At 46.1% G+C, this 22,143-nt stretch overlaps 1 protein-coding gene and 1 long non-coding RNA gene across 3 annotated transcripts; one reads left to right on the top strand and one right to left on the bottom strand.

Annotated features, from left to right (window-relative positions):
- Positions 1-1,038: 1,038 nt before the first annotated feature.
- Positions 1,039-20,153, bottom strand: LOC135907496 (uncharacterized). Of its 2 annotated transcripts, XR_010566016.2 has the most exons (3): positions 19,877-20,153; positions 4,009-4,317; positions 1,039-1,433 (listed from the first exon to the last, which is right to left on the bottom strand). It is a non-coding gene; the product is annotated as an uncharacterized lncRNA (long non-coding RNA). The 2 variants fall into 2 exon arrangements; XR_010566015.1 differs by lacking the exons at positions 1,039-1,433; positions 4,009-4,317 and adding an exon at positions 7,408-9,795.
- LOC135907516 (uncharacterized) lies at positions 1,693-2,185 on the top strand. Its single transcript, XM_065439211.2, has one exon. The coding sequence runs from the start codon at positions 1,693-1,695 to the stop codon at positions 2,161-2,163; it is 471 nt and encodes a 156-aa protein (XP_065295283.1). The 3' UTR covers positions 2,164-2,185.
- Positions 20,154-22,143: the final 1,990 nt, after the last annotated feature.

Genomic DNA, 22,143 nt, shown 5'->3' with positions numbered 1-22,143 from the left:
CTGCCTGAGTGTCCGCGGCCGCTAGGGTACGGTGCTGTTTTGTGGGTGACCTAACCTAACCGCTTCGCTGTAAAAAAAAAAAATTATGACAACGTCAGCGCTCACCGTGCAGCCACTACAAAGTAGGCGTCCTTCAGCTTGCTTTGTTGTTTAGTGTCGGTGAATTAATATTTCACTAGGCATAAGTCCATCTTCAGTGAACCTCTTTCCAATTTCTGTCACTGAGTTATGGGCCACTGAGTGTGCAGAAAGCGACGGAAATACACCCAGCGTTCGCAGGCAGCGGCGCGTTACACATTTGTCCCGAAGGCCACTCGTCGGCTTCCTGGCAGTTCCACTAGATGGTGCCGCGTGTTCAGGAAGGACCGCAAGAGAGTAGCACAGTGTCCGCGTGACGCGTTTCGCAGCGTTCGCACGCACTGACGCACCCCGCGATTTGGAGAGCTACGGGCAAGCTTCGCGGCGGCAGCGCTAGATGGCGCTGAGTGTTCTTAGGGAAGTGCAAAACAGGTGTCCCGCTGCAGTACATGCCTCCCACATAGCTGGTTTCAATGGTGGCAACACGTAGTGTCGCTATATCGTGCAGTGCTGACTCATTACCTTCGACAGTCACTGTGAGAAAAAAATCCCCCGCACATTTTTTTTTTTTTTTTGTAAATGCCCTTGCCTAAAACAGAGCTAGCAGTTTCTAACTACTGACCGGTACTCATTTGAGAGTAATATCTATCGAGCAGAGACGAGAGAACTTGCACCGCGATAAGGTGGACCCTGCCTTGGCCCGAACATCGAACATCGTGTCAGGGATTTGGATAATGCATGCTGGGAAATCGATCGTGTCTATATCGTACGCTACTAACCACTGCACATTATGTCCAGCAGCGAAGTGCGCGTGGACTGGCAATTGTTCTTCAGCCATAATTGGGATTCTGAGTTCACATTGAACTCTTCTGCGTAGGCTGGTAATTCGAGTGTCTCCTAATGGAAACCTCCCTAATACTATCGTTAAGGTTTGCACGCAGCATTCACAATTGCATTAAAATCGCAAATTGCAGCCAATTTACTGGACGTGCGCAAAGCTGCTTCAGCTACTTAGTTACGCAAGGCTCAATCAGCTCATGCCTATAGGAAAAAAATAAATATATCAGAGTTGTTGCTGCTGTCATATCTAAATATACTATGCTGTTGTCCTCCCGTCGACACCATTGGAGGCAGTAGCTTAATTCAATAACAATTATTTTTGTTCGGATTTTTTGCATCAGTTATTGTGCATGATGCAATAGTGAGGCTTAACATTTCACTGCGCTTTGTGTTTCTTTCTCCTCAGTTTTGAGATAGTCTTCCTAATTCGACACTGTATCTTGAATGCCCCTTGCGGAGTGCCTATGTCTGGTTCGAAATCTGCAAGGGTCTCCTGCTTCAAAGCCCGCAGGGTGCTGGAACAGAACAAGCAAAGCTGTCAGAATTGACATTTACATTTAGGTATTCGAATACAGTCCAGCCCACTTATAACAGCCGCAGATATAACGAACGCTCGCTTCGTACGAACGAGGGCGGTGCTACCGTCAAAATATATATTGGGGCAATGGCACAGTGTCTCACATAGAACGAATTGTTGTGGCCTCAACACTCGGTTAGAGCGAACGCGAAGCTGTCGGGCCCCTGTAGTTGACCGAGCCGGCGGTGTTTGGATGGATGGAACTCACCGCGGAGTGCATAGAAAATTGCTTCCGCAAGGCGGGTTTTATGGGCCCAGGCACCGAGGACGCTATAGATCACCCACCGGAAGGCCGGTCGCACGAGGACTTGTGGCAACGCGTCGTTGACACGCAGCTGGCCGGACCTGACGTTGCCTGGGACGATTTCGTTTCTGCTGATGACGACGCCGACATTGCGGAGCCATGCACTGACGAAGCTATTGTGCGTGAAGTGCGAGCCCTTCCTGACTGCCCAGAGACCGACGAGGACGATGACGAGGATGCTGCTCTACCGCCGGTTGCTGTGAACGCTTCAACCGCGATCGGTTACATCGCGTCGCTTAAGGAACTCGTGTGCAACAGAGGCCTTGGCGATGAACACATTACCGCGCTGGAAAAATTAGAAACGGCAGTGATGCGATCAGCTTTGAAGAAGCAGACATGCATCACGGACTTTTTTCAAAAATAAAGTGAACTTTCGTCTCGCTTGCTCTTTTTTCCCGTATTATAGGTGGTCCACTTAGTACGAACTTTGGATACAATGAACAAATGCCACGTGACGATCAAGTTCGTTATATGTGGGCTGGACTGTAGCTGTGCTGCTTCGGGCATATTCAGGAACATACGAACTGATACAGCTAAAGTATAGAAACACTTGCTTTACCAATGTGAAATCATTGGCGGAGCAAGGCGTCATTATACGTTTTTTTTTCTTTTATGTGACAAATACCACACGAAAAATGCGCTTTTAAATATGGAGCCGCGCCTTTATACCACACTCCTAATTTCTAAATGAATAATTTGAAATACCTATTATATACTACACTCACTTTATGCACGTTTTGCTGCTAACAATAGACATAAGTTACACTTTATATTGAATTTAAATAAAATCTTATGTCGCGTTGTCTTTCTTCATGGACGACAATATTACAAGGTCTCTTAAGATCTCTTTTAAGAGGTGAACGGCGAAAGCCTACTCTTCCTGCTCTTTTCTATGGCCTCTTTCTCTTTGCCTCTTCTCTTTCTCTTCTTTTAGTTGTCGTCATTACAAGCCGTCGTTACACATTCTGGTCTTATCATAGTCATTAGCAGTAATTATAAGTTATTTCAGTCATAATTAGTGATTACTGACCATTACTAAGCATTTTTAGTCATTTCCAATCAATTGTAGTCGTTAGATATATTGGTATTTTCATAGGCATTACTAGGTATTACAAGTCATTTCAGTCATTATTAGTCATTACTTCTCACTAGTAAGCAGCTGTAGATATTTGTAATCAATTTTGTTCATTACAAGCCGTCGTTAGACATATTGGCCATTTCGTAGTCATTAGTAGTCATTACAAGTCATTAGTAGTCGTTTTAGACATTACTACTCATTACAAGACATTTCTAATCCATTCTGGTCATTACAAGCCGCCGTTAGACAAATTGGACATTTCGGAATCACTAGTAGTCATTACGAATTATTAGTAGTCATTTTTAGTAATTACTAGTCATTATTAACCTCTGTCAATCTCTATTATAACATTATCATCCACTAAATATCACTATCAATCATTTTTCATTCTTTAATCTGTCTTTGATCTGTCTTCATATGCCAGGATGACGTTTCGGCGGTTACTCCGGCGGTCAGGTCTGCTGACACAAGTTTCACGATGATGCTAGAAAGGCTGTTGCCTTAACGAAACAGCACGAAAGTTGGTGTATCTTCGTAATCATCGCGGTGTTATTTGTTTTTTTTTTTTTGTAAGAGCAGCGAGGCACAATCACCACTCTGATAGAATTCACGAGACCCACGCCTCAGTCGCGCACGTTCGCGCTTTTCAACCACAACAACGTTTCATCAAGCACGGAATGAATTATGCCAAAATAGAATTTTTGCAACCGCGCGAGTTAAGTGCACCATGCACACTGAGAGAAACGTGTTTTCGTCAAACGATGCCGACTGCTCCAAAACCATGCTTAATAAAAGGCGTATGTGATGTTACGCAGCCGGTGAGCAAATGACTCACCTATTCTGCACTTCGAACGGAAGCCGTCGTGGACAACTTTTACGAAGCTGAACATCACGAAATAAAGCAAGCTCTGTTACGCAAATGACGCACCCCTATACTGAACGGCTGAGGAGTTACCGAGGCAAAACGCGCCCATGCGCCTTGTAATACACCCGTGCACAAAAATGCTCGCCGAATTTCATAGGCGCTGCACTATTGAAGCGCTCTGCGAATCGAGTGTGACACTATAACAAGGCTCTAAAGGCACAGATTTGGAAAATCATTTCTGCTGAGAAGCAACGGAAAGAACTTACCGCGAAAACAAGGTGCCTAATCTGCCCTTTTCGGTTTCCTGTGCTGCCCTCTGACGCACTCCGCTGGAAACGTTTTGGAAGGGTGCACTTCGCCGGTTGAGTTGTGTACCGGCGCCCATGTTGAGTGTGCGTCGGTTGTGCGGTTCGTGGATCGCGATTAATCATGAATGGTTTCACCGGGGCAGCATGACGTTCACCCGTCGAGTATAGTGGGTGAACAGGCCCGAGTTGTGATTGCAGCGCGGCCGACGAAGGCACGCTGAGTTCCGTCTGCCGACGCGGCTGCCTTGAGTTCGTTGTCGCTGATGTCTGCGATTGCACATCACTTTTCGTATTAATTTTACACATTCACTAAACATTTTGCATATTCAACAAGCCTTCAAGCGCAGCCTTCCACGTGGGATTTGCCAAAGCGGTGCATTTGTTTACCTCTACAGCTTCACATCGTTGTTAGCTTCGGTTATCGTAGAAACGGCGCATCGCTGATGTCAAATAATCTCAAAACGTAGCAAAACATACAGACGAGTCAGTATGAGCGGCCGAGTCCCTTAAACAACTGCAACGGTGATCCAGACACACATATATTACGGGCTGTTACTACGGATTCTCGCTTTTCTTTAACGTCATCATGCTTACAGTTTGCGCGTGCTATAAAATATTATTAGAGACAGCTGTGCTCGGCATAACTATTCCGTCCCCACTTATATGCCATGTAGTACCCTCGCGAAAAGGCGGATGCCATCGCTGACACCGTTGGGAACTGGGTGAGTTTATGCTGCGGTATCGAATGCACTGTGTGTTATTTTCTGTTTGACGTAAAGGTAAACAATGCTGCTTAGTAATTAAGAAATGTCAGCATAACAACACACACAGACCTACCATCTACGGGAAATGCGACCGGCAGCGTTCGGGAACGGTGACCAAAGTACAAGATGTTGGCACAGCGCTGTGTCGCCACTAGGCGCTTATTGTGTACCTGCCGTGCGAAGTGAAGAGCAGTTATCAAATCGCTATAGGGCCGCAACCTAACTATGAGAGCAGTTTCCTTCGTCATGACTGTTTTTTTCTTAAGTCCAGCTCCATCGGTAGAGGGTGCACGAACTCGACTGGGTGAGGCCTAACCAAAACTTCGCTCAACAGGATTAACACACTCAAACTTCACGTCCACGGCTTGAGAGGACTGAAGCCCGTGCATTTCAACTTCGAAGGCATGTTGATGCATTTTGAGCGCGAATAACTATATTTACAAGCAAATGAGCTGCAGCTATAGCGTTGTCGGTTCGACGGCTGATCAAGTAGGGTTCGGTCAAGCTATCACGGTCGGCACGCTGATTTTGTCGGTGCTGTCGACACGAAAGCCTGTCAAGCTATATGACAACTCGCACTCGTTGGTTGCGTCGTTTTCGGCCTGTTACGATCATATGGTCACAGTAACACAGTGCATAATAGTCGGCCAATCGGCGGACTCTTGTCGGTCTCGTATCGGCCCAGTGTTACCACGCTTTAAAACAGTACATGCAGTCAGGCACACGCTGCCACCACCAGCAACAGTGGGCCGACGCTGCAAGAGCACTGCGTCAGCAACGTGTTCTTGAAGTGTCGCCCAAGTGTAACGCACGGGTTTATCGATAAACTTGACAGCCGTCAATGCAACGCGGCAACTACGTGGTTCACGATGTAGTCCGGACTAAGCTCTGGCCCTTTTCTGCTTCAAAGTGGAGTTGCAGTCTTACGCACGTTTTCGGCACCGCACCGACGTCGACCTACCAGCAGAGTTTCAACGTGGTATGCATGGCACGAGCGTTTGCAACAGCGCGCGTCCAAGCGCTTTTTTTTTTTCGGTGTACTTTCCCCCGATATCTGGCCGTACAACCGCGCGCGACCCTTCCAAAACGTTTCGCCACTAATCCGATAGGGTAGGGCGCACGCGCCGAGGCGCCGGGAAAGAGGCGGATTCCGATGGGGCGTTGACGCCCACTGCGCAGCAGCAACACCAGCTGGCGTGGACTGTAGCCGGCTGACAGCACATACAGTCATGAAATACGGTCGACTGTCGATAAATCTGCGAAATTTAGATCATTTACGCCAAGGTGCGGGACACTCCATTGAAGCAGGTCAAGGACTGATTCAGAGTGACTCTGAATGATTCTTCGTGCATCTTATAGTGAGTCACTATATCTACAAACCAATTAAATGGCCAATTATTGTACCGTATCTTTTTTTATAAAAATAATGTATTCACCAGCTCGACTCAAGTGATAATTCTAGGCTGCCGAACATTAGTAAGGAGTAAAAACATGTTTCGCAATGGCTAAGCAAACGTTCCACGTCAAACCTCCCGTTAAACACGGTAGTGCCTTCACCAAAGCTGCCTACTTGGCCATGGTGGCCACATTTCGATGGGGACGATAGGGAAAAACACCGGTGTACTTAGACTTAGGTACACGTTAAAGAATCCCAGGTTGTTAAAATTAACCTAGAGTACCCCACGAAAGTGTGCCTCATAATCAGACTGTATTTTTGTCACGTAAGACCCCACAATTTAATTTTAGCGATACATTTCACTCACAAGTAAAATGAAGGCATATAGGCAAGCAGAGGGTTAGGTTCGTCCTAAGCTTGGTATTCGTGGTCTATTCCTGGCTACGACTGCACAGACATAGCTAACTAAATGGTGTATAGAAATGTTTGCGCCGCGACTGAAGAGGCTCAAAAGACGTAGGGATTGTTTGCGCAAGACAAGGTTAATCGCAATCTACTGAATTGGTGAGCAGATGTCTACGTGTTAAGTGTGCAGGACGCAGACGGTGTTACGGCCCTTTGTGATTCGTCACATTGCTACTGCGAGAGCTAATCAGAAAATCTTGGCCCCTAATTTTTTTAGCGAGATTACGGCTGTAAATGCGAAGTCAGCATATCCATTCCCAGTGGTGGACACTTATTGGACCGACCTGGCCTGGCCCACTGACGGCGCCCCACGGCGCCAGTGTAGCCTCAATGAACGAGCCCGATGGTGGAGCCAGCTGGCAAAGTGCGGGCTGTCTATAAAAAATACGTTGCAGTATACGCATATCGCCACTATCGCATTTGCCCTTCGGAACCGCCGCACGCATCCGAGTTGCCCTGTTTGCAGGCTGCTTCATCGACTCTGTTTTAGTCTATCATTTATTACAAGATGTCAAGCTCAGAGTACACTCTGACTGGATTCAGCGACTTCTTGGAGCGTCGATGCGTCACCTTCGTCAATCCTCTACCAAGCACGCGAGTCTGCAGCGTCTGCGGCATGGTGCCTTCCCGCTCACTGCTCCTGTGGCCAAGTTCTGTGCGTGCCATGCAGAGCGCAGATCGATGAACAGGAACCGTGCCCTTTCGACGGAAAGGACTGCCTCGCGGATAACGTCGTGCCGCAGGACTTCAAGTTGGCCGACTTGGATGAGTACAGCGTTCTCTGCCCCAACAGTGACGATTGCGACTTCCCCGGTACTCTGTCCACGCTTATGGAGCACCTCGTCAATTGCAGCAGCGAAAAGGTAGAGTGTCCGAAGTGCAGCCAGTGCGTCGCTCGCAGCGCCGCCATTGACCACAGACGATTCTGCTCGGGAGCCGCTGCTCCAGGACAGGAGGCGAGTACAGCCGAGGCACGCAGTGGCGTCATTCGAGTAGTACGAGATATCAGAAAGGGTCTCGAGACATTGATACAGCGGGCGCCCGGCGACGTCCTTGACAAGGACTATGTGACCAAGTCCATCAACTCGCTAGTGAAAAAGATCACCGTTCTTGAACGCGACTGCACAAAAGGCGAAGAAGATCCGGTGGGCAGCAGCCAAAAGCGAATGTTGCCCTCAGCCGCGGAACGGTCACTGTTCTCTGCGACACCTTACCGTGCCGCTTCCAGGCCAAGCGTTCACGTCACTCTGTGCTCCTTCGACGTCCAAGGAAAACTGGAATCGTTGGACAACGACAAAACTGACAGCATAACGCATCCTCCATCCGTGCTGGGTGGTTACTTCTTCCGGCTCGAATGCGTTCTCCATAAGAATGAGCACGGGGAATCTACTGTGTGCTTTAAGTTTTCGCTCGGCGAGGGCAAATGGGACGGCCGCTTGTCTTGGCCGTTCGACAGAGAAGTAACAGTATTCCTCACCCATCCCACTGATTCCGAGAGGGACATCCCGCTACCAGTGTGTCTGCCTCATAACAAGATGGTAAAGAAGCCGGCGCCTGGCACTTGGAATGAAGGGGACACTACCGAAACAGTTTCCTGGGAAGATGTTGAATTCAATGGATTTGTGGATGGTGGCAGCATATACGCGAATGTGGAGCTCACTTAACCGAGTCATTCATTTGCCCTGTTTATGATCCCAGCATTTCGTTATCTTTGAAATGCGTAACAAGGTCAAAAAAAATGGCGTTACCTGCTGCATGACCTCGAAAGTGGTTTGCCTTTCCCGTGCAGGCTCACTGCTTTCTCGGAAAAAATAGCTGAAACCTAGCGTAGGGATCAACCAATTTCTTAATGCTTTAACCGCGCAAATACTGCATGCATCTGCTACGAAATTCGTTCGTAGTGCATGCCTCGGCGTCTAAGTGGATTCTTCTATAATTCGTTTTCTCTATGCTACAAAATAAAGTTCTCGTTCATCATGTGCCTGTGTATTCTTTCAAGGTGGCGCAGTGGCTCCACCTGGGTCTCTTGGCTGTGACAAGTGGTTATCGTAACACTCGCACGGAACAGCCTGCGATGTTATTCGCGAAAGCTTCAGTTTTTTTTATTCTCTTAAACACGTCGTCGACTATAGCTCACGGGTTTGCTATTCTAACCCTTGCGACGGAGCGGCTGGGTGGCGTTGCACGTTAAAACTGGAACTCGAGAAATTCTCCACTTTCCACTCTACGTTCGCCGCGACTTTCTCACTGCTGCTCAAGTTCACGAACATACCATCGCGTGCGAAATAACATGGAATCTGTGAGCGCGTCCCGAACTGCACTCCTGCGCCCTTTAGCGAAGCGAGCACTTTTTTGTCCGGACATGCCATTGCGCATGTGCGTTTTGTTTTCACGCTCTCTTCCATACACCCAGCCTTCTCCAGCGTGCTGTCGGAATCGTGGAGATAGCATATTATCGCGGCAGGAAGGTGCTTTCTTTCCGGGTGGCACAGTGTGCAATGCGTTGTCACCGGTCACTGGCGCCCACACGTCATTGGCACGCGCTCGCAGAACCCGCATTATTTTGGCCCCGCTTGTACATCGGTAAAGTGGAAGCGACGCTTCAAGAGAAGGCAACACGTTCCATCACGTGTAAATTTTTTTGTAGCAGTTGCGATCGCGTGCCACGAGTGAAAGTCCCATCAATTTCGATGTGCTAGAGTGGAGCTCGTAACAACGCAGTTGTTTTGCGTTGTTTATTTGAGAATGTCTCTGGCCAAACATTACACGTAACATCAATGGTTTGACAGTTGACATCAATCAATTGACAGTTGTTTGCTGATGTTGATGTACAAATTTATGATGAAATAAATAATGTCTAATGTCTAATTTCTACCCAACCGCTACTTTTTGTCGCTTAGATTAACCGGCGAGCTTTCGTTTCTTCGAATGAAAACTTGCACGTGGTGTCGAATAAGGATATTCGAAAGAGCTCTAATCAGCTGGTAACGTGACTGCATGCAGGCTTCCTCTTCCTTGATCTCTTAAAACGGGTGGTGGTACCGGTACGGCTCGTATCTTTTCTGTGCTTAAACGTCGACAGCACGGGACCTGGACGATCTTTAAATATAGGCGGCTCCCCTGCGAGAGAGATAACGAAAAGATGTCACATTCTGAGCACCACCTGAAACTCGAATAATGCCACGATTTCTTCCAAGCTACACAAAACCCCCTGGTAGACCTAGATTACCAAACACTCAGATCGATGAGCCTTCCGTCTGAAGCGCACTTTTCTGTCATAAAACAGGGGACTGTACAGAGGCGCCGTCTAGCATGTTTTAAAGTGGTTGCTATACGCGCGCGATTTGTTTGTCTGCTCTTGCATGCTGAACTATCATTGTTTACACGGCGGATGGCTTGCAGCCATTCAGCTTGTCGCCACCATAAATCGCCCTGCGCGCACGGAGCAGGAAATCGAAAAAGAAAAATTAAGAGCCATTCCACTGTGAAAGAGGACGACCAGCGGAGCGCTGTGTATATAATCATAAATATGTTGATAACAAATATGTTTTGTAAAAACAAAAGACACATACCACAGTGAATTTTGTTTTTTCACGATTTTTGTTGTTTTAATAAATTCATACTCAGTGCTTTATTTTTCCTTTTTAAGCTTGTTTTGTTTGGTTTTGGATTTATTATGCGGTCACCAAGGTGACTATGGCTTTGTCATCGCTATGACATGCGGCCAGGTCCTCTGTGGCGGCGCTAGAAAGGTTATTGGCCAACGTGAAGTCTATACACGACCGATGCCGCGTCGCGGGAGTACTGATGTCTGTATAACATTGAATGCCGAACCTTTCCAAAAGAAACGCCACGACCACTTTCCGTCTGGCCGAAACACGTCTACGTTGAAATCTCCCCCAATTACGACGGAAGTGGAGTCGTCAGGGGTGATACAACCAAAGGTGCATACGCTTGGCGTTTGCGGCGCGATCTTCGTCCGTATTTCGCTCCACCCACCGTCGCCGCGCACATTCCCGCTTCTGTTCACGACGGTGTTCTTCGCAGGTGCGCTATTCTTCCGCAGTCCTCACAGCACGCGGCCTATGCATTGCCCGGGCGAAACGGAAGTGAGATAAGTATACGTGGCTTGCTCAAGGTAATACCTGGCAGCGAAGTTTACGTACAAAACATGGTGGTTCTTCAACGGACGGACGGATGGATGGATGGATGCGTGTGCGCGTGTGTGCATGTGTGTGCGTGTGTGTGTTATCAGCGTCCCCTTTGGAACGACGCAGTGGGTTGCGCCACCAAGCTTTTGCTATTATACTGCCTGATATTCTACCTAGGATTAAAAAATAGAAAAAGAGAAAGAAGAACACGATGAACTCCCACAACCAAATTTCCTGACCCCCCTATTGTGAACTTTTGTATTGGATTGGGAAAACTTTAACAAAAGTCCTGCAGGACGCACGTCAGCGCGCAGTGGGCGTCTCCCACGCAGGGACCGACAGGGAGTACCTGGCGGCCGCTGCGCGAGCTTGAGGGACGGCCCGTTGCTGGTCTTGTAGGAGCGGGCTTCGTATGGTCTTCTCCCATTTGTAACGCCTTGACGGAGACGCCTCCTCTCTCGAACGCTTTGATGGCCGGTCTCGAGTCGCTGAATACTGCCGTTCGCTTATCGTCTAGCATTTCTAGGGCTATGGCCACTTGCTCCGCCACCTCGGGATCACGTGTGCGTACCGTGGCGGCGTTTAATGTCCGTTGCGAGGACGAGACCGCTACCGCGGCGAAGGCTCGGTTGCGTCGGTAGGCGGCGGCGTCCATGACAGCGACGTCGTCCGCTTTCTGGTTTATTCGTTTGAGGAACGTGGTGGCCCGAGCTAGGCGCCTGCCTCGATTGTGTTACGGATGGACGTTTCGCGGAATGGGTGCGATCGTGATCAGGTCGCGGAGCTCGCGGGGAACCGGCGTAAGCTCCGGTGGATCCTGGGTGCTCAGTGCTGCTTGGCGGGACTCTCGAGTCTTCCTGCAAGCGGTGTTTGCGACCAACTGCGTGTGGCTCGAAAGAAGTGAGGTACATGCAAGACTAGTTTCTTTGTTTCATGGGGCATTGTATGCGTAGGGATCACAACGAGGCGCGACGGACGGAAATCATACATTTTTTCTTTCACCCACTGCAACTTGCGCAGTTGCTTTCCCGTGGTAAATATAAGTTGATACTAATATATGCAAGACCGCCTAGCTCATTCTGCTATAGTTCTTCTCATTACTTTTTTATTGAGATGAAATCTGAATTACGTACCTAGAATTTCGTATTTCTTGGAGCTCATGAATATTTATTTAATTGTTTTTCTGCGGTCTTTCTAATCCTCTGGTTGGCTGTCATTTGTACACACATAGATCTTTTACCCTCACCGCGGCAGTTTAGTGAATATGGCGTTGTGCTGCTCAGCCCGAGGTCGCTGGTTCGATGCCGACCGTGGCTTCTGCATTGCGATGGTGGCAAAATGTGAAACACGCTCCTACACTTTGAAATAATTAGGTGCTCGTCGAAATTCCCAGGTGGTCAAAATAAATTCGGAGTCTCCCACCATTGTACAATACTCCAATAGGCACCGAGTTTTTTTTTTCAGAACTTGTATGGACATCAGCAAAACAGCGCAATATATTTTTGATGGTTTTCATGGATTTCCTTACAGCAGGCTCATCATGCATTTTTTGAATGATGGTCACTCTTTAGCACATCGCGAGAAACGTCCCTTTCCTGTAGAAATCACGCCTGTTCACTGCAAATTCCCAAATATTGGAGAGAAGTAGTTCTTGTAGGGAAAGGAGGAAAGGCTGGCACTATCTTCTGCAACCCTTGCGGGAGCACGGCTCAGCGGCAGCCGGGTTGACGATATGGTAGTGAAGAAGACAGAAGGAGGGAGAAAGGTAGAAAGTCGCCATGGCAACAGCGGAGCAGTCCGACCTGGAAGGCCCAGTGGCTTCGGCCGGAGGAGTGGATTGGTGATGGACCATAGGAGGTGGCCCAGCAAAAGCGGAGTTGAGGCGGATCAGGAGGCCCGAGGTGGTGAATAGCCGTCAGGCTATTCGTTTTTGAAGAAATTCCCTAGAGTCTGGGGCTCCCATGTTCATGACAGGAAAACATCCTCTTCCCCAGTCGTAATCAGCTACCAGCCTTTCTAAGTGTCATCGAGTACCTCGACTCGTCGGGGCTCTCGGCGAGACTCTAGGAAATTTCAATATTGGAGCCAACACTGCTGAATACGACGTATAAGTAAGGAGTGGACTTGGTGGCACCGACCAGACGACCATGCTTATTCCTGCTCTTTTCGTTGTGCAGATTGCGGTGTGGCCAAGCAGCCTCACCACCGGGCAGGCCACACATATGCACGCAAACGGAACAATGCCAGTGCCTTCGGATAACAGAGCAAGGCACAACAAATCTGCGCAGACTCCGATCACGATCGACGCCCTCCAACTACGCAGCGACCACGTCACGGATGCGGTCACGTCAACCTTATCAGGCACTCGGCAGTACATAAACCCGACCCATGACCCCACCCGCTTCAGTGGACTTGGTGGCACCGACCAGACGACCATGCTTATTCCTGATCTTTTCGTTGTGCAAGTCAGTAACTACTCTGTACCCTCTTTGCGGGACAATGATGTAACGCTGACGGTGCTTCCAAGTCCACACATTCTTGCTGTACTGATTGTTGAGTGCTATGATGTATTTAAGCTACTACTACTAACATCGGACGATGTCGAGCTTAACCCCGGTCCGACGTCAGACTCGGAATCGGATACTCGTCCTAATAACGACCTTCTGAAACAAATTCTAAAAGAACAATCTAAAACCAACAAAACGTTAAACGAACTAGTAACTAACTTGAAAAAGGTTGAGCGAACAGTTGATAGCATGGAAACTAGGCTTGCCGCAATTGAAAACGATATGGAACGACTGAAGTATTGCGAAGAGAAGTTGGCCGAATGTGAAAATAATTATGACACCACGAAAAATCAAATCCAAGATCTGGCATTGAAATTAGACGATTTAGAAAATAGAAGTCGACGGAACAACTTGATTATTTACGGCGTAACGGAAAAACCTAACGAAGATATAGCTTCACTGGAAAAGATAGTGAGAGAAAACATTTTTAAAGAAACGCTAGGCATTGAAGTGAAAACCCTTGAAAGGACTCACAGGATAGGTACCCGCACAATTAACCGAGACCGCCCGATTATCCTTAGATTGTTTGATCACGCCGAAAAAACCAAAATCTTATCTTGCTGCTACAAACTGAAAGGCACACCATTAACTGTTTCCGAAGATTTTTCTAAGAGAGTAAGGGAAATGCGCACGCACTTGTGGCATTCAGCGGTAAATGAAAGGGCAAACGGAGCAAAAGTTAGGCTAACATTCGACAAACTGAGAATCGATGAAAAAGTGTATACTTGGGACCCAGTGAAGAATATTAGGACTGAATTACCGCAGAAAGCAAGTCTTTCAGAACAGTCCCTTCCCACTTCGACTTCGCTGAAATCCTCTAAAAAGAAGAAAGTTTCCAAATGACAGCCCAGTACCAAAACTCTACGAATCCTTTCCCTAAATGCCCGAAGTGTGGTAAATAAATTTGATCAATTAGAAAACCTAATCCTGTCTTATCAACCTCACATTTTAATAATATCAGAAACGTGGCTTCACCCTGGTGTACGTGATTCTGAAGTCATTCCTCCTTCATACAAACTGCTCCGTAAGGACAGAGGATCAAGAGGCGGCGGTGTCGCGATAGCAATTAAAAATAATATAAAGTCCTTAGAACTTGATGGCATTCCGGACCATGAAAGTTTATGGTGCAAAATAACATATTGTAACAAGAACATAACTATAGGGGGCGTTTATCGGCCCCCACATGCAGCTCCGGACTTCATCGATCAGATTCATGATTACCTCTCAAAACATGCTAATTCTAGATCAAAACTTATTATTGCCGGGGATTTTAACCTTCCCGGAATAGACTGGAACAACCGCTCGCATGACGGCCGTGATGTCTCAAGTTCAGAATCACTACTAGACTTGGCATTTACATTTTCACTGAGCCAAATGGTGACTGATAAGACCCGTATCACTTCAACATCATCATCTTTACTTGACTTAGTTCTTATAAGTGATACATTAGAAAGATCTTCCGTGTCCATTGAGAATGGCATTTCGGACCACAAAGCGCTTATTCTAACCTGTCCCATTTCAACGACGCGAAAACACAAAAAACCACAATCTATATACTTCAAAGATTACACACGCGCAAATGATCCAGCTGTACTAGGTTTCCTAGAATTCCAGTTTCATTCATTCATTGAACTAACAAATGTGCAAGAACTCTGGACGCGTTTTAGAAATATTGTTAAGTACTCCGAAAACACCTTCATTCCTAATAAAAAGAAACGCGTTAACCGAGAATACCCATGGGTAACACGTGAAATCATCCAACTAAAAAGAAAAATAAAACGACGGCGGAAAAAGGGAACCACGTGCACGTCAGACGATCTTATCGGTACATTCAAACAAAAGATATCGGAAGCAAAAGCCCGATTCTTCGACACAACATTACCTTCGTTCATGGCACATGACCCTCACAAATTCTGGCGATATTTGTCAGATGAACGAGAAAAAATAACGCAAATCAAAATCTCGGATCATGTTATTCAGGATCCTGAACACATTGCAAAAGAAATGAATAACTTCTTTCAAACAGTTTTTACGAAACATGCTACAAATGCTGCTTTAACACCTTACGATGTCAAAATACCAATGGAAGAATTAACTGTAAGTGAAGAGGGCATACTGTCTCTATTGCATAAGCTCGATATTAAGAAATCTACCGGCCCCGATCAAATTTCTAACTCATTCTTAAGTCGGTACGCAATTTGGACATCAAAGTATCTATTTAAAATATTCACTCTTTCTCTTCAAATATCAGTGCTACCAGACGATTGGCGCAAGGCTGCAATAATTCCAATACATAAATCGGGCTCTAAATTAGATTTAAATAACTACCGTCTAGTGTCATTAACAAGCTCATGCTGCAAAATAATGGAACACGTAATATTTAAGGCCATAATAACTCACCTAGAAACAAACGAACTCCTATATAAACAACAACATGGTTTCAGAACAAGCCTGTCAACCATAACCCAACTAGCAGAGTTAACTCATGACATAGCTAACGTACTTAATAACGATGGCCAATTAGATGCAGTTTTCTTAGACTTTTCTAAAGCGTTTGACGTAGTTCCGCACCAGGATTTAATCTCAACATTATCGGCTTTCGGTTTTAGTAATAAAATAATATCCTGGATCAACAGTTTTTTTAACCAATCGTAAACATAGCGTTTCAATCGATAATAATCTTTCATAACCACTCGATGTCTACTCCGGAGTACCTCAAGGATCAGTTTTGGCACCACTTTTGTTCTTGATGCACATAAACCACATCCAGTTTCGCGTTAAAAACTCAATTCAGATGCGCCTGCTTGCTGATGACTGTGTCGTGTACACAGTCGTACACAACCAAGAAGACCAGATAGAACTTCATAATTCACTTCAAACAATTCACTCTTGGTGCAACACTTGGGGCATGAAACTGAACACATCAAAAACACATTACATGTCTTTCACAAATAAGAAACTCCCGCTTAACTTTTCATATTAGATCGGAAGGTCAACAATCAACAAAAGCAACCAGGTAAAATACCTAGGCATTAAACTCACGCCTAACCTTAATTGGGAGCCTCATATTTCGAGCATGTGTCAAAAAGCCATAGGCAAACTGTCCTTTTTAAAACGAGACTGCGCGCTGCGCCCCCACACCTCAAACTGAATGCGTACAAAACACTAAGACCATGCCCAGAATACGCTGATCTAATCTGGAGCCCTCATCAAAAATGCCTTATCAATAAAATAGAACGCATACAAAAATTAGCAATTAGGTTTGTATATTCGGACTACAAAAGGCAGTCCAGTGTCTCGGGTCTGCTAGCAAGGGCTAACCTAAAACCCCTCTCGCAGAGAAGAGCAATTTCGCGACTAAAATTCATCTATCAATTATACCATGGTCATTTCCAAATAGCACGTTCTCATTACCTGCAAGATCCTCCAAAACGTTCAACCAGACTTAATCACTCCAAAACAATCTATCTTCCCCCAAGTCGTGTTAATGTTCACAAGCATTCCCTTTTTCCGTCGGCCATTTCCCAATGGAACAAGTTAACTAACGATATTGTGTGTTGCAATAACATCGACTCTTTTATTAACTGCATTCAGTGTATTGACTTGTAATTATGATTTTTTATTGCATCTATGTACCACTCCTGCACGGGCCGTGAAGGGCCTGCAGTATATTCAAATAAAAAAAAATCAACTCCTCTCGCCCGTATTATCAACATATCTTTTACTACGGGCACTGTTTCCAGGCAAGTTGAAAATTGCTTGCGTATGTCCTATCTTCAAAGGAGGCAACCAAAAACAAATATCCAGTTATCGTCAAGTATCAGTTCCGCCTGTTTTGTCAAAAGTATATGAAAGCGCAAGAAATGTCCGGCTGCAGGATTTTTTACAGCGAAGCTGCTAGCCAACGTCTGTCGCCCGCAAGCCATATACTCCTCCGGCGCAACACCATGCGCATGCGCGAGAAAAAAAATATATAGAAAGCGCGCGATTGGCTGCGCCAGTAGTGACGTCGTTGCCCTCCGTCGCAGCCGAGAGCACTCGTAGCAGTTTCTCTACGGTTCCGAAGTGGAGCCGGGGCTACCGCGGAGCCAATTGGTAGGAGCATCGCTCGCGTAATGCGAAGACGTGGGCTCATGGCCCACCTGTGACAAGTTAGTCAGCTATTTTCATTTCGATATAAACCTTTTTAAACAGGGTTGAAGTACCTCAGACAGGCTGGCCAACGTTTCGATAGGTGGACCTATCTTCGTCAAAGGCGGCCTCGTCATCCTCGGCGTGTTAGTTTTAAAGGCTTAGTGCAGTGACGTCACGTGCGGGTGTTGTCGCTGGCGGCTGGTTTTAAAGAGAGAGATTACAAGAGGGAACAGGCGTTGTCGTCCGACGTCTGTGAGCCTCATTCTCAAGACGAAGGGACAAGAGCGTGAGAGTGGGCACGCGGGGAGGAAAGAAAAGAAATAGAAGCAGAAAAAAGGGGGGAAAAAAGAAAAAAAAGCAGGGGGGAGCCAGGGCCGTACCAAGACACAACAAAGGGGGGGGGGGTGAAAGAATAAGAAAGATAAAAATTAAATCTTTAAGAAATACGGGGGCTTGGGAGCGTGTTGGGGATGCGAAAGGTTAGGAGGTATTCAGGGGAGTCGTTGGCGGCATGTTTTTGAGGCATTAGAACGGCCGGTCAAGCAATAGGTCGAGTAATTTTGAAATAGTTAAGGTGGCGACGAGGAGTCTGCGGTGTAATGTGTGGGGTGACTGAAAGGCAGCGGCATGGTCTTTCAAGGGGCACTGCCCCACGCGCTTAACGTAGGTGTCGTTACGGCGGCATCCAGAAGGCGATACTCCGGGTTGAGGCGCCGAAAAAGGCATATTGACTTCGGAATGTGTTGTCGAGGGGGTTTCAAAAAAAAAGACTAAAAAAGGGGGCAGGGGGAAGGGGGGGCGAAATCGGTATAGCAAACAGGAGGGTGACGCGTGCAGAAGCGGGCGCGGGCAAGTGTACATGGAAGAAGGGGATCGTACACTTGGTGTAGACGTAAAATCCTGAAAGAGTACATTAAATTGAGTAGTAGGCAGGAATTTTTTTTCCCTTCTCCCCCTCTCCCCTTTTTTCCTCCGAAATGAAAGAGTAGGTGAGGTTAAGAATTAAAGTTGGCTGGTGGCCTAATGTGTTTTGTGTATTGGTTGATGATATGAGAGTTTCAGATTTAAGTTACAGCTTTTAAAGATTCTAGGTTGCCGCGTGCCAAATTAATTCCTGTCGGGTGTAGGCAATTAAACTTGTGTATGAGGTATGATTCCGTGTACTTCCTTTCGCGAGGGCAACGGAAATTTGTTTGTAGTATATAGAGCCTTGCTTTGTCAAACATATGTCCATGTTCATTAAAGTGGCTGGCTACTGCTTTGGGTAAATTGTGTTTTGTGTCCGCGCGGTGACCATTGAGTCTTGTATTGATTTGTTGTCCGGTCTCACCTATGTATTGTTTGCTACAAGCGGCGCATTCTAGACAGTAGACTACATTGCTTGATGTGCAGGTGAAAGCCGAAGTTACCTTGTGTGTGTAATTCGACGCTGTACTTTTTACTGCAGTAGTGGATTGAATGTGTTTGCATGTAGAGCACCTGGGGCGACCACAGGGATTGGTTCCCAACTTCTTCTTTTTCTGTAGTTTGGCGTGCACAAGAACATCTTTAAAATTAGTGTTGCGTCTGTAGGCTACTCTGGGAGGGTCGGGAAAAATCTTCTTAAGTTTCTGGTTGCTGGTGAGAATCGGGTAGTATTTACTTAGGATGTTATTCACGTTTGGGAGTGCATTTGAGAATTTAGTAGTAAGAAGAGGCGTTGTTCTTGTGATCTTCGGGCGGGGCTTGAGGACCTCGGCTCGATCAAGTTTGGTTGCAGCGATGTAAGCTGTTTGAAGGTCACTGTTTGGGTGGTTCCTGTTTGATAGCGTTTCTTTAAGGTGATCGAGTTTATCTGTGTAGTCTTGGTTTTCAACGCAAATGCGACGTAGTCGTGTGGCTTGGCCTTTAAAGATGCCTTGTTTGCAATGTCTGGGATGGTGGCTGGTATATTCTAGGTACTGTTGTTTGTCGAAAGGTTTCCTATACAGCGTTGTCTTTAGTTCACCATTGTCAATGTATATTGTTGTGTCCAGAAAGTTTATGCGCTCAGTTGAGGATTCTGATGTGAAGTAATTTATAACTTCTTTAATTTAATTATTATGTACACGGAATTTGCGCCCTATGTCGGCCTTGGTGGCTTTCTTTCTTGTGATATATATATATATATATACATATATATTTATATATATATATATATATATATATATATATATATATATATATATATATATATATATATATATATATATATATATATATATATATATATATATATATATATATATATATATATAATAGCTTGGGGTAGAAACCCTTAACAAACTGCCGAAGAAATCTCCTATGTGCTCCCAAAATAGCTGCGTTTACCTCGCCATTCAATGCCGTGATGTACGTTGACGCCGGCTGCCCACATGAAGAACCCACTCTGGCGCTGGCACCTTCTTGTGGGGCCGAGATTGCTGTTGATGCCGTCGCTGTAACCCCTTCTGAAGCAGTAATCATTTCCATCGATGACGTCGAGCAATCGTCGAAAGACAAAGTCGCTGTCGACGACTGCATTGTGGACGTCTGAAGAACTGCTGTTCTGATTATATGACTACACCTCACAACGATAGCAGCTGATGACGGCTTGGTTAGGCGTAGTGCCTACGATGGCTCAACCCACTACGGAGGATCGGCAATGCATCGGGCGGCAGTAGGTAAGAAGGAAAGAATAGGTAAATTCAATTTTGTAATTTAGAAAATGATACTAAATGAACACTAATCGTTATTATCGATTTTCAATCTGTATAATTTTTAATTTAGAAGTTCATATTTTTGTGTTCATATCGCGGAAGCTGAAACAATGAAATTCACATGACAGTCTCCTTCTTTCACTTACACAAATAAATATCGCATAAAATACGTTTTTTATTGCAGCGTCATTGTGCCGATGCGGTGATGGAGCTCATGACTTCATTTTCCTGTAAAGTGACAATGATTCGCATCAAATGTGGCACGTTCCCACAACAGGGGCATGGCCCGAGAATCGGGCGAACGCAGGGAACGCACGAAAATTGAAAGTCACTATAGCATACGGCGAAAGAGGGTGAAGGGGAAAGCCAGCACGCTTAAGGGAAATTCATTAAATTACTTGACCTTCCCATTTGAATGCGATATGTTACTTCTTACTTCTTTTTTTCTCCAACAGAATATCGCGAGTTCGAGTGCCTTAATTGATACTACCTTAATTAACTGTGCCCTACAAAACTTCACCCTAATTAACACATAAGGTCATGATTCCGAGTGCCTAAATAACATTGTAATAATTAACTGTACCTTAATTAACTTTACCTTAACACCATAGGTCGTGGGTTGTAGCATCCTAATTAACTTTATATTAACTTTACCTGATTGACTTCACCGTAACACGAACGGTCGTGCATTCTAGTGTTTTAATTAGCTATATAATAATTAACTGTCTTAATTACCTTCACCTTATCTCCAAAGGTGGTTGGTTGCACTGCCTTATCTAACTCTCTGATAATGAACTGTGCCATAATTAACTTCGCTTTAGGACGAAAGGTCGTGGGTTTGACTCCCACCGGAGGTCGTGGATTCTAGTGCCTGAATTAACTCAATTAATCGGCTCAATTAACTTTGCCTTTCCTTGGCACGCCGAGCGCCATTGGAGCCAGCGGTGGCAGAAAACGACGACGAACGTTGGAGCAGTGGCGCGAGCGCGTCTCTGCGCGAGGCGAGATCACATGACTTTCTGTACCACACGCCACGTTTTCGAAGCCACCATCTGATGAGGCATATAAGGCTTTCGCCTTGATAATTACAAGTACATCACTTCATCGAGGACTAGAAATACTCGAAAGTGGAAACAACGCAATAACACGTAATTTAGGAGTCGGACAAGATTAAGTGAGTAAATTTTATAAAGTGGCAACTTCCAGCAACAGTCCAAGAATTCCTTTATTATGTTTAGAGAGGCGGAGGTGGTTATTTGGGGCCCTACGTTGCGCTATATGTTATGGTTGGTGCTCCCCTTACTTCCATGTCTTATTACGTACCCGTACGCGAGAACCAACCCGTACTTCGAACGCCACTTTCTCAAGGACCAGTTCAAAGCCCCGTACAGCGCCTACGACCGCCTTTGGAGGCGCAACGTCTCAAACGACAGCGTCTCTTTGTTCCAGCCGAGGCGCAGCTTCAAGTGACAGCGTCTCACAATGGTAGTGCTCTCAAGAGAATAATGTGAGAGCGCTCCCCGTACCACCGTGCTACCGTGCGGTACCACGCCGTGTATCGGTACCACCGATACCACCAACACTATGGTGGTAGCGCTACCACATGGGGGTAGCGTTCAACCCGCGGCGGAGTTGAAGTAGGGGTCAAGCACTCAGCAAAGTGAAGCAAACTGTGTATACATTTTTTTTGGGAATCAGGCATGCAACATACAGAACATCATTCGTTTCAATAAAGAACAAGCACAAAACAAGGATCCGAGCCACATACTTGGTGATAACTGTAATGAGCTGCTCCTGATATCAATGCGAAGCACGTAGTGCTCCCCACATACGTTTCCCGGTAAAGATCAATGTTGCGCAAGCTTCCGTGGCGACGGCAGCTTGCGACATGTGGAGTGA

This window comes from Dermacentor albipictus, chromosome 6 (assembly GCF_038994185.2).
Source record: "Dermacentor albipictus isolate Rhodes 1998 colony chromosome 6, USDA_Dalb.pri_finalv2, whole genome shotgun sequence".
Taxonomy (NCBI): domain Eukaryota; kingdom Metazoa; phylum Arthropoda; class Arachnida; order Ixodida; family Ixodidae; genus Dermacentor; species Dermacentor albipictus.
Note: the sequence above shows the minus strand (reverse complement) of the source record. Positions and strands in the feature narration are given on the sequence as shown.

Excerpts from the sequence above, each read along its gene's own strand:
- LOC135907516 (XM_065439211.2), top strand. The coding sequence starts at position 1,693 with ATGGAACTCACCGCGGAGTGCATAGAAAATTGCTTCCGCAAGGCGGGT.